The 12,535-nt window shown below is 30.9% G+C and overlaps 1 protein-coding gene across 1 annotated transcript in view; it reads left to right on the top strand.

Moving 5' to 3' along the window:
- The window catches only part of LOC111705923 (transient receptor potential cation channel subfamily V member 6), a 32,999-nt gene that overhangs the window by 4,704 nt on the left and 15,760 nt on the right, over nt 1-12,535 (top strand). Inside the window, exons 4-15 of the mRNA XM_023478627.1 lie at nt 290-326; nt 554-619; nt 4,496-4,575; nt 5,598-5,653; nt 8,740-8,835; nt 9,702-9,763; nt 10,128-10,165; nt 10,578-10,634; nt 10,978-11,126; nt 11,493-11,540; nt 11,753-11,821; nt 12,403-12,459. Coding sequence (XP_023334395.1) covers nt 290-326; nt 554-619; nt 4,496-4,575; nt 5,598-5,653; nt 8,740-8,835; nt 9,702-9,763; nt 10,128-10,165; nt 10,578-10,634; nt 10,978-11,126; nt 11,493-11,540; nt 11,753-11,821; nt 12,403-12,459 — 815 coding nt within the window. The remainder of the gene's footprint in view (nt 1-289; nt 327-553; nt 620-4,495; nt 4,576-5,597; nt 5,654-8,739; nt 8,836-9,701; nt 9,764-10,127; nt 10,166-10,577; nt 10,635-10,977; nt 11,127-11,492; nt 11,541-11,752; nt 11,822-12,402; nt 12,460-12,535) is intronic.

Raw genomic sequence — 12,535 nt, 5'->3', positions numbered from 1 at the left:
TTCTTCCCATCAATTGCATCTTTCCGTTCCATTTCCCTTCTATTTTTCACTTCCTTTCCCTTCCACCCACTTATCCACTTTCTTCCCATCAATTTGCTTTTGCTAAAATATTTAAATAAATATACTGTGATTCCCATTCTAATTTTGATCATTTGACACTTTCAAGAAAAAAAGTTAAAGTTATAGTGTACATTTTCATAAATAAATAACAACATGATGATGTATAATAGGTTATAATTTAAATTAATAGAAAGCAAAAAAATATTTCAAATTATTTTATTTTTATCAGGTTGATGTTATCTAAGGGAGCTAACCATGATCTTAAGGGAAGGGTTTAAAAGTATTTATGTTGCATACACAAATCTAATCTAAATTAAAATCTTTGCGTACTGATATGGTAAAATCCTTTGATATTTCAAACTTAGACAGAATGCAACACCATTTAAGTGTTTTAGCTTGGCAATATTTTTTATTCAAGCTTTATTTATATTTTATAAATATATTAGCTTAGCACACTTGAAAAGAATATATTTTTAACTGTTGAGTTGATTAGGATACAAACGGGAATACAGTGGCACATGTTCTAGTGGTTTTCGATCTAATGAGAATGTGGGATATGGTAAAAGTATTAAGTTATTATTAAATTTAACTAGAAGCGAATCATTCATTTGGTGTACTATCCCATTTTGCCTTATATAGTCTGTATTTTTACTGTAAAGACTGCTCCTCCTGATAAAATGTCGACTCGGTGCTTTGAACCCGTGTTTACCGAGTTATATAGGGACTGGCCGCTTCCTTTTTGAAATAACCCTAGTAGAGTTCTTTAAAAAACGGAAAAAACCGTTAATTTGAAATCGTGAAGACGAACAGAAATAGACATTCTTGAAAACAAAATAACGGTTTATTATTTACGTATTGTTGTCTTAAAATTTGTCCGGCTATTTTTACATAATATAATTGTTAATGGCTTGTTAACGGCTAACGCCATTAAGGATTTCCAAAATATCTTTCGTTAATGCCATTAATGAGATCGTTCACAAAACTATAAAAAAGAACAGAACAAACTACTTAAAAAATTTGGTTTTTGAACGATTTTTTTAACCAACCATTGACTCGAACGTCATGAAAAAGTCTGAACGGGCCAGCCATAATATAGGGACTATTGAGTAGAACAGATTTTAATTCTAACTTAGAAATTCAAATAGTTGTGTAACGATTTGAAGAACAAACAGCGCTGTGTTTTCTAGCATTTTAACCCTATCCCTGCTGGGGTACTTGAAAACCAGGATACGCTGGGGGGTCCCCCCAGCGGGAATAGGGTTAAAAATATGTTATATTCTTTACATAATAATTGCAGTTTGTTCAATATTTCGGTATTAGGTTAGTTCTTCAATACAAAAAGTAATTTCTATTATTTATTACTTTTTGGTTGGAATTTGTGTGTTCTTAATAATTTAATAAGTTTGGTGTTAATAGAAATAATAATATCGCAATGCAGTAAAAAATCATTGTCATAATGCAGAAGTGTTTGATTGTACTTTTATAACTAAATATTATATACAGGGTGTTCTATACAGGGTGTCCTATACAGAGTATTAAATACAGGGTGTTATATACAGGGTTTCCTATCCAGGGTGTTATATACAGGGTGTCCTATACAGGATGTTCTATACAGGGTGTTATAAACAGGGTTTCCTATCCAAGGTGTTATATACAGGGTTTCTTATACTGGGTGTTATAAACAGAGTTTTCTATACAAGGTGTCCTATAAAGGGTGTTATATACAGGGTGTTCTGTGCTATATACAGGGTGTTCTGTGCTATATACAGGGTGTTATATTCAGGGTGTTATATAGCGTGTGTTCTATACAGGGTGTCCTAAACAGGATGTTCTATACAGGGTGTTATATACAGGGTTTCCTATCCAGGGTGTTATATACAGGGTTTCTTATATTGGGCCGGTGTTATATACAGGGTGTCCTATACGGGGTGTCATATACAGGGTGTTGTATACAGATCATGTTATATACAGGGTGTCCTATACAGTTTGTTCTATTCAGGGTGTTTTATACAGGGTGTTATATATATGTAGGGTGTTATGTACAGAGTGTTAAATACAGGATGGTATATACATGGTATAAACAGGGTATCGCATACAGGGTGTTCTGTACAGGGTGTTATATACAGGGTGTTATATACAGTTTGTCTTATACAGGGTGTTCTATACAGGGTGTCAAATACAGGGTGTCCTATACAGGGTGTAATATACAGGGTGTTCTATAAAGGGTTTCCTAAAGAGGGTGTTCTATTCAGGGTGTTTTATACAGGGTGTTATATACAGGGTGTTATATGCAGTGTGTTCTATTGGGACGGTGTCCTCTACAGGATTTTCTATCCAGGGTGTTATATACAGGGTTTCCTATACATGGTGTTATATACAGGGTTTCTTATACAGGGTGTCCTATACAGGGTGTTATATACAGGGTGTTTTATACAGGGTGTTATATACAGGGTGTTATATGCAGTGTGTTCTATTGGGACGGTGTCCTCTACAGGATTTTCTATCCAGGGTGTTATATACAGGGTTTCCTATACATGGTGTTATATACAGGGTTTCTTATACAGGATGTCCTATACAGGGTGTTATATACAGGGTTTCCTATCCAGGGTGTTATATACAGGGTTTCTTATATTGGGCCGGTGTTATATACAGGGTGTCCTATACGGGGTGTCATATACAGGGTGTTGTATACAGATCATGTTATATACAGGGTGTCCTATACAGTTTGTTCTATTCAGGGTGTTTTATACAGGGTGTTATATATATGTAGGGTGTTATGTACAGAGTGTTATATACAGGGTTTCCTATACATGGTGTTATATACAGGGTTTCTTATACAGGGTGTCCTATACAGGGTGTTATATACAGGGTGTTATATACAGTGTGTTCTATATAGGGTGTCCTTTACAGGATATTCTATACAGGGTTTTATATAAAGGGTGTTATATACAGGGTTTCCCATACATGGTGTCCTATCCAGGGTGTTATATACAGGGTGTTGTATACAGGCCGTGTTATATACAGGATGTTATATACCGGGTGTCCTATACATTTTGTTCTATACAGGGTGTTCTGTAAAGGGTATCCTATACAGGGTGTCCTATACAGGGTGTTATATACAGGGTGCTCTAAACAGTGTTTCCTATACAGGGTGTTCTATTCAGGGTGTTATATATTTAGGGTGTTATATACAGGATGTTACATACAGGGTATATACAGGGTATCGCATACAGGGTATTCTGTACAGGGTGTTCTATACAGGGTGTTATAAACAGGGCGTTATATATAGGGTGTTATATACACGATGTTATATACAGTGTGTTATATACAGTTTTTCCTATACAGGGTGTTCTATACAGGGTGTTCTATACAGGGTTTCCTATACAGGGTGTTCTATTCAGGGTGTTCTATTCAGGGTGTTCTATTCAGGGTGTTTTATACAGGGTGTTATATATGTTGGGTCTTATATACAGAGTGTTAAATACAGGATGTTATATACAGGGTGTGGCATACTGGGTGTTATGTACAGGGTGTTATATACAGGATGTTATATACAGGGTTTTATACACCGTGTTCTATAAAGTGTGTCCTATACAGGATGTTCTATACAGGGTGTTATATACAGGGCGTTATATATACAGGGCGTTGTATACAGGCCGTGTTATATAAAAGCTGTTATATACAGGTGTCCTATACATTTTGTTTTTTACAGGGTTTTCTATACAGGGTGTTCTATTTAGGGTGTTTTATAAAGGGTGTTAAATATAGGGTGTTATATACAGAGTGCTAAATACAGGGTATATACAGGGTGTCACATACAGGGTGTCATATACAGGGTGTTATATACAGGGTGTTATATACAGGGTGTTATAAACAGGGTGTCCTATACAGGGTGTTTAATTCACCATGACAATTTTAAGAGAACCTACAGATTGTCTTTGATATTTGATATTTATCAGAAAATTTTTTTTAACTTAGAAGCCTTTCCTAGGTTTAACACAAATATAAGTCGTGCTTGCACCTTTTTTTAAATATTGTGTACAATTGATAAATATCATAATTCAAAAGTAACAGTGGTCGTTCTCAATTGTCATGACTAGTAAGGCATAGATATTAATTCTGATTAAAAATTTAGAAAAACTTAATTCTGAAAGGAATTGAGTTCTTGCAACAAAGTATGGTTTTCTAATCCCTATATCTTTGCAATCCAACGTCGTAGACCTTAGATATTTCAAACTATGATTCCTAAATTATTAGTTAATGTAAGTTTGGAATATCGAAGGTTTACACCATCAAATTGCAAAGATATAGGGATGGGAAGATTTGAGTTTGTGGCGAAGATTCAATTCCTTTGATTTCAAACTGAATTTTGAAGATTTTCATAAACTTGCAAAGAATAAAAAGGATTGTTCCCAAAAACTAATTCCTATCCTAGGTTGTAGAGTGCGGGGCAGCAATCAATATTGAGAATAAAGCTGGGTTGACCCCTCTAACCCTTGCAGCCTATCTAGCCAGGTATAGAGTGAACTAGTGTACAGTGAGAACCAGAAAACTCTGGAATCGGAAAAAGACTGCTAGGCTCATGTTATGAACTTTAAATAATCAAAATAACATGAAACACAGCAATTGTGCAGTGTAAACAGAACCATTTTACTTAAAAACGATTTAATAAGTTACTATTCAAGCTATTTACTTTGTAACACAATCATATACATTTAATTATTGCTTAAATGTCGTCTTCCTTTTTAACAGTTTTCTGGTTTTCACTGTACTGTTAAAAGAAACCCTAATATTGTGTTCATATTACATTCTAGCTAATCATGATTAAGAACAAAAACCAAACAAGTGTGATGTCCAACGCGGTTTTCAAAAACTGTAATGTAAATATTTATATTTCTGGGAATTCCAGAAAGTAAATATCAATATTCCTTAAATATAAAAAAATTTGCCAAAAAAGTGTTCGACAATTAAATTTAGAGTTTCTGTAGTTTCTGTAGTTTCTATAGATAAACATGGAAAAGTTTCTGTAGATAAACAAGGAAATGTTTCTGTAGATAAACAAGGAAATGTTTCTGTAGATAAACAAGGAAAAGTTTCTGTAGATAAACAAGGAAAAATTTCTGTATATCCACTAATACCCTTCATTGAAAAAAATAAAACTTTATATCTACTCTATGGACAGTAAAATGAGTTAACCCTGTGAATTTCAGCGAGAATAGAAAAACATTTTGTCTCGTCAATATTGGGCTAAATGAAAATTATCCTCGCTGCAAACTCTAATTTTAATATTCTTCAATATCTGCGATCAGAGGCCAAATTTTAAGAATTTGATTCGAGGCTTAAATTTGAGACGCGGCTCACATTTGGTTGGTTCCACTTAAAATTGTATTCAATGTTTCAAGATTTAAGCCAGGGCTCAATTGAAATCGGTTTTTGCCGGATTTGAAACGCGGTTCAAATTCATTCAATTCGGTCACTGATGGTTTAAACTGGCAATATTTCAAACTTATAAACCACAAATTTAACAAAATTTTTAGGATGGATATGTTCTTTCATATTTGCAGTGTGGAGAGAGAAATATACTGGCAATTAGGTATTTTTTATACAAATATATATACGAGTATATACAGTTTATACAAATATATATACGAGTATATAGAGTTTATACAAATATATATAAGGGTATATACAGTTTATACAAATATATATAAGGGTTTATACAGTTTATACAAATATATATAAAGGTATATACAGTTTATACAAATATATATAAGTGTTTAAAGCACGAAACAATGTGTACAGCAATAAAAAGGAAATATAATCTGTATCAAGGGCGTACACAGGGTGGGGGCAAAGGGGGAAGTGCCCTCTGAGTTCTAGAACTCAGAGCTATAACTCTTTTCAAATCTGAAACTGAAGAGTGAAGAACACAAAAAATTAGTTTGCTGTTTTTGTCTGCTAGTTTAGTTTGAAGGAGAGATAAAGTAGCCCTTTCAAGGTAATTGGAATGTATGTGTATCTTTAAAGTATCCAATTGAAGCCAAATGTTTTGAATTTACAGTTCAAATTTTGCTGCCCCTCCCTAGGAGCTCTAAGGAGGGGCAAAAAAATATCCCCCCCCCCTTAGATTTTTTTCTGTGTATGCTCTTGATCTGTGTTTTACTCATCAGATATAAAAAGGACATATGACCTACTCTAAACTTTAATTAATGGGAATGTGACCTACTCTGTACTCCAATTACTCAGACTAAGATTAAAGAGAATATGACTTACTCTAGTTACAATTAAAGTGAATGTGACTTACTATATACTTTGATTAAACGGAATGTGACCTACCATATTTTTTAATTAAAGGGAATATGACCTATTCTTTACTTTAATCAAAGGGAATGTGACCTACTCTATACTTCAATTAAATGAAATATGATCTATTCTTTACTTTATTTAAAGTGAATATGATCTATTCTTTACTTTATTTAAAGTGAATATGATCTATTCTATACTTTAATCAATTAAACGGAATACTCTATACTTTAATTAAAGAGAATATGATCTATTATATACTCCAATTAAACGGAATGTAACTTACCATATACTTTAATCAAAGGGAATATGACCTACTTACTCTATACTCCAATTAAAGGGAATATGATCTATTCTATACTCCAATTAAAAGGAATGTGGCCTATTCTTCACTTTAATTAAAGGGAATATGATCTAGTCTTTACTTTAATTAATGGGAATGTGACCTACTCTGTACTTCAATTAAACGGAATGTGACCTACTCAATACTTTAATTAAAGGGAATATGATCTATTCTTTACTTTAATCAAAGGGAATGTGACCTACTCTGTACTCCAATTGAAGGAAATTTGATCTATTCTTTACTTAAATCAGAGGGAATGTGATCTACTCTATACTCCAATTAAAGGAAATATGATCTATTCTATACTCCAATTAAACAGAATGTGACCTATTCTTTACTTTAATTAAAGGGAATGTTACCTACTCTGTACTCCAATTAAAGAAAATGTGACCTACTCTATACTTTAATAAATGGGAATATGACCTACACTGTACTCCAATTAAAGGAAATGTGACCTACTCTATAACTCTAATCAAAAGGTATGTGATCTATTCTATACTTAAATTAAAGGGAATGTATTCTGTACTCCAATTACTCAGATTAAGATTAAAGAGAATATGACTTACTTTAGTTACAATTAAAGTGAATGTGACTTACTATATACTTTGATTAAACGGAATGTGACCTACCATATTTTTTAATTAAAGGGAATATGATCTATTCTTTACTTTAATCAAAAGGAATGTGACTTACTATATACTTTGATTAAACGGAATGTGACCTACCATATTTTTTAATTAAAGGGAATATGATCTATTCTATACTTTAACTCTATACTTTAATTAAAGAGAATATGATCTATCATATACTCCAATTAAACGGAATGTAACTTACCATATACTTTAATCAAAGGGAATGTGACTTACTCTATACTCCAATTAAAAGGAATATGATCTATTCTATACTTTAATTAAAGGGAATATGATCTATTCTATCCTTTAATCAATTAAACAGAATACTCTATACTTTAATTAAAGAGAATATGATCTATTATATACTCCAATTAAAGGGAATGTGATCTACTCTTTACTTTAATTAAAGGGAATATGACAAATTCTATACTCCAATTAAAAGGAATGTGACGTATTCTTTACTTTAATTAAAGGGAATATAATCTAGTCTTTACTTTAATCAAAGAGAATGTGACCTACTCTGTACTCCAATTAAAGGAAATTTGATCTATTCTTTACTTTAATCAGAGGGAATGTGACCTACTCTATACTCCAATTAAAGGGAATATGATCTATTCTATAATCCAATTAAACAGAATGTGACCTATTCTTTACTTTAATTAAAGGGAATGTGACCTACTATATACTTTAATTAAAGGGAATGTCCCCTACTCTATACTTTAATTAAAGGGAATGTGACCTACTCTATACTTTAATTGAAGGAAATTTGATCAATTCTTTACTTTAATCAGAGGGAATGTGACCTACTCTATACTCCAATTAAAGGGAATATGATCTATTCTATACTCCAATTAAACAGAATGTGACCTATTCTTTACTTTAATTAAAGGGAATGTGACCTACTATATACTTTAATTAAAGGGAATGTCCCCTACTCTATACTTTAATTAAAGGGAATGTGACCTACTCTATACTCCAATTGAAGGAAATTTGATCAATTCTTTACTTTAATCAGAGGGAATGTGACCTACTCTATACTCCAATTAAAGGGAATATGATCTATTCTATACTCCAATTAAACAGAATGTGACCTATTCTTTACTTTAATTAAAGGGAATGTGACCTACTATATACTTTAATTAAAGGGAATGTCCCCTACTCTATACTTTAATTAAAGGGAATGTGACCTACTCTATACTTTAATTAATGGGAATGTGGCCTACTCTGTACTTCAATTAAACAGAATATGACCTGCTCTATAGTCTAATTAAAGGGAATATGACCTACTCTTTTCTCTTATTAAAGGGAATATGACCTACACTATATTCTTATTAAAGGGAATATGACCTACACTATATTCTTATTAAAGGGAATATGACCTACACTATACTATAATTAAAGGGAATGTGACATGTTCTGCTTACCCTCTGGAATATTTGGACACAATCCACTCTGAAACCGGAGAACTGCAGCAAAAATCTGCGCTCAATCTGATCGGTAGATAATTTAAACATTTAAATAATTAAATTTACATATTTTTTAAAGTTATACTTTGATGGGAAGATAGATTCATTTTAATTTGTCATAATACCTTCACGGCTTTGTGACCTCGTGGCTCCTCCAGTATTGATTTTGCGGAAAAGTATGAGAAAATCAAAATTATCCAGGAACATACTGGTAATATTATCCAGGAACATACTGGTAATATTATCCAGGAACATACTGGTAATATTATCCAGGAACATACTGGTAATATTATCCAGGAACATACTGGTAATATTATCCAGGAACATACTAGTAATATTATCCAGGAACATACTGGTAATAAAAAACTATTTTGTTCTTTTCAAAAGCTCTTCAATAAGAGGAGTGTAATCTAATAGCATTTATTTTCGTGATAGCAATTTTATATTATGGCAAGTGTAATGATGGTGAATGTGATTATGTCAAACCTTTATGGAAAATGAAACTGAGCCGCTCAGACAAAGATTTTAGAATATTTTTGCAAATTATAAAATTTATATTTTAATCTCCATTATTAGAACATTTTCTCTGAATTATAACCCAATATCTTAATCTTCATTATTAGAATATTTTCTCTGAAATAAAACCCAATATTTTAATCTTGATTAATAGAATATTTTCTCAGAAATATAACCCAATATTTTAATCTCCATTATTAGAATATTTTCTCTGAAATATAACCCAAATTTTAATCTTCATTATTAGAATATTTTCTCTGAAATATAACCCAACATCTTAGTCTTGATTATTAGAATATTTCTCTGAAATATAACCCAATATCTTAGTCTTGATTATTAGAATATTTCTCTGAAATATAACCAATTATTATTCTTGTTTAGTGTTTGGACCATTGCTTGAACACCTGGATCTAATCGAATATGTTATAGTTGATCTTCTTCAGGGACATATTTAATCAATAAATCAAGATATTATTCAATCAAACAATCAACCAATTAATCAATAAATCAACCAATTAAATAATCAACAAATTACTTAATAAATAAATCAATCAAACAATCAATGAATTTATCAATCTATTAATCATGTTTACAATATAAAAGCTTGCAAAGATAAGGCATTAAAAATTTTAGTTTGGACTTGTAACTAGTTCTTTTATCTTAATTAAAGATGATTTATTATTTTTTCCTTTTAAATATTCATCAATGTCCGTTAAATTTTCATTATATTCCAAAGCAATCAACATTTCAATCAATTTTGTTTTTTAATCGCACATTGTTTTCCTTTATATTGAATCTGTCTACTAGGCAAAATGGAATTCATTCATAAGAAAAAGTTTCTTCAGGTAATTTTTTGAATTCATTTTTTTAATCGTGAGAAAAAAATTAGATTTTTAGTTTTCCAAATTCGACCTTACACAACAAAATTTTTTGAAGATAGGATACATTTATTATTGTTACTCAAAGTTAACAAGTTCTAATAAAAATCATACCAAGACCAAAATAATTAATAACATACCCTGTTATATAGTAGGAACCATAAAACTATTGAATATAAAGACGACATTTTATCAATCTTATGTTTATTTAATGTACTTATAAGGCAAAGATTTATAGCAGTAGCTTGAAGTTATATGTAATATGTATTTAATTCCACCGCACATTTGCTGTGTTTCATCAAATTAAACCATTGAAAGTAACTTGAGCCTAATGCATAGCTCCCACTCTGTAGATATTTTTTTTCTTTATTTTGTTTAGACAATTCTTTGCTTTTTTTGTCTACTTCTGTATCTCAACGGTTGCCTTCACTCTAAGGAAATCTTTTGGGATCGCTTCATTAAACAGTAAAATTCTAAAAATTGTTTTTTTTTGTACAAAATAATCATGAATAGTTGAAATGCCGATTAATTGATGAATTTGCATTCTTCTAATTATTGACCTGTGTGTCCCAAAACACATTCTCTTGCAGTCCATTTCAATCTCAATTAAAATGCCTCAGCCTGCTCAAAATAAATTTTAAAAAGCTAGTTTTTGAATCCTATATACCTAAGGAAATGCAGAAAAAAAATGTATAAATTAAAAATTTTTTGTTTGTTTTGAGAGACAATTATTAAACTTGACAAAATAACTATGGACCCAATAAGCATCCTTGCCGCAGACCCACCCAGACTTTTATGGGACCCTGTCCAGCGAACACCACTAACGGAACACTGGAGACAAATATTACATTTGCATCCTTGTTTAACACTACTCTAGAGGCAACTAATCTTTCAACACTAAAGTCAATGGTGTCAAGCACAACCTCAGGTCACAACTTTTGTATTTCCTTATATATATATGTTAGCTATATCTGAGCAAAGGCTGAATCTAATTTGTTGCATTTTTTGGGTGACATAGACTAATGTTTTTTTCTAAATTTTTTTTTCAATAGTAAAATTCAAAGTTTTTTGTGTTTAAAATTCCACGGGCAACGAAGAACGAATGAAGATAACTCCTTTTTGATATCTCAAAAAAATTAACCGATCATAAAATCTGTTCTCGGGCAATGAGAGTGGCTTTTTTTAAGTTCAGTTGTAGATTAAACCGTTAAACCATTGAGTTAAAAAAGATTAAAGATAATATGAAAACAACTAAAAAGTGTTTAAATATAAATAATATTGCTCATTCTTTAAGGATCAACAATTCAGACATTTTCTACTCAAGAAAATTCGACTGAACTAGGTAAAATTAAATAAAAACGTTTAATAACTTTTAATCTAATTTTAAATAATAACTGAACACTCGATTTTTCTAATCTCTATTTCTTTTAAACTAGATGCTATGGTTCATTAAAAATTCAAACTAGGTCAAAAAGTCAAAGCTTGATTTTTCAAAAGTTTCTCCATGAGGTTACAAAGATATAGAGGAAAAGTAAACCCGATTAATTCATTTAGATGTAGAAGAATTAATTGAGTTGGGGGAACTAGAATGGAACAATCGATCTGATTTCTCAGCACTTTTAGGAATTCAAATAATCAATGAATGCCACAATTGAATCAATTAAAACATAAATTATTTCAATTAATTAAGCAATGCTAAAATTGACTTAAAGTGTACCAATCAATTAGATAATAGATGATTTCTTCAATTTTAAGAATTCAATTAAAATTAATGTCACAATTGATTTGGTGTCTCAATCAATTAGATAATAAATTATTTCTCTACTTTTAAGACTTCAATTAGTCAATCAATGCTACATTTGATTTAGTGTTTCAATCAATTAGATAACAAATTATTTCTCTGCTTTTAAGACTTCAATTAATCAATCAATGCTACAATTGATTTAGTGTTTCAATCAATTGGATAGATAATAAACGATTTCTCTAGTCAATCAGTTAGAAGCTATTAAAAAGTTTCTATATATTGTACTTTGATGTGACATAAGCTATCTTGAAATTGCTGTGTACACAGACCCATCTCATGTTCATGCTCTAATGGACTTTTAAAACCATGAACTTAATTCTAATACTAACAGTCGTCTTTCTATTCAACATGGTTCTCACTTTTTTAAAATTTTCAAAACATTTTTTGAATAAAATTTCAGATCTATCTAACTCTAGTCTAATTTCTCTCAGATCAAATTTAACAAATTCAACAGAAGGTGAATATAATTAAGAAAAACTACTTAATACTTTATTATTATATTTTTATAATTATTGAGAACAGGAAACACATAA

This window comes from Eurytemora carolleeae, unplaced genomic scaffold (assembly GCF_000591075.1).
Source record: "Eurytemora carolleeae unplaced genomic scaffold, Eaff_2.0 scaffold590, whole genome shotgun sequence".
In the NCBI taxonomy this organism is placed as follows: Eukaryota; Metazoa; Arthropoda; class Copepoda; order Calanoida; family Temoridae; genus Eurytemora; species Eurytemora carolleeae.
Note: the sequence above shows the minus strand (reverse complement) of the source record. Positions and strands in the feature narration are given on the sequence as shown.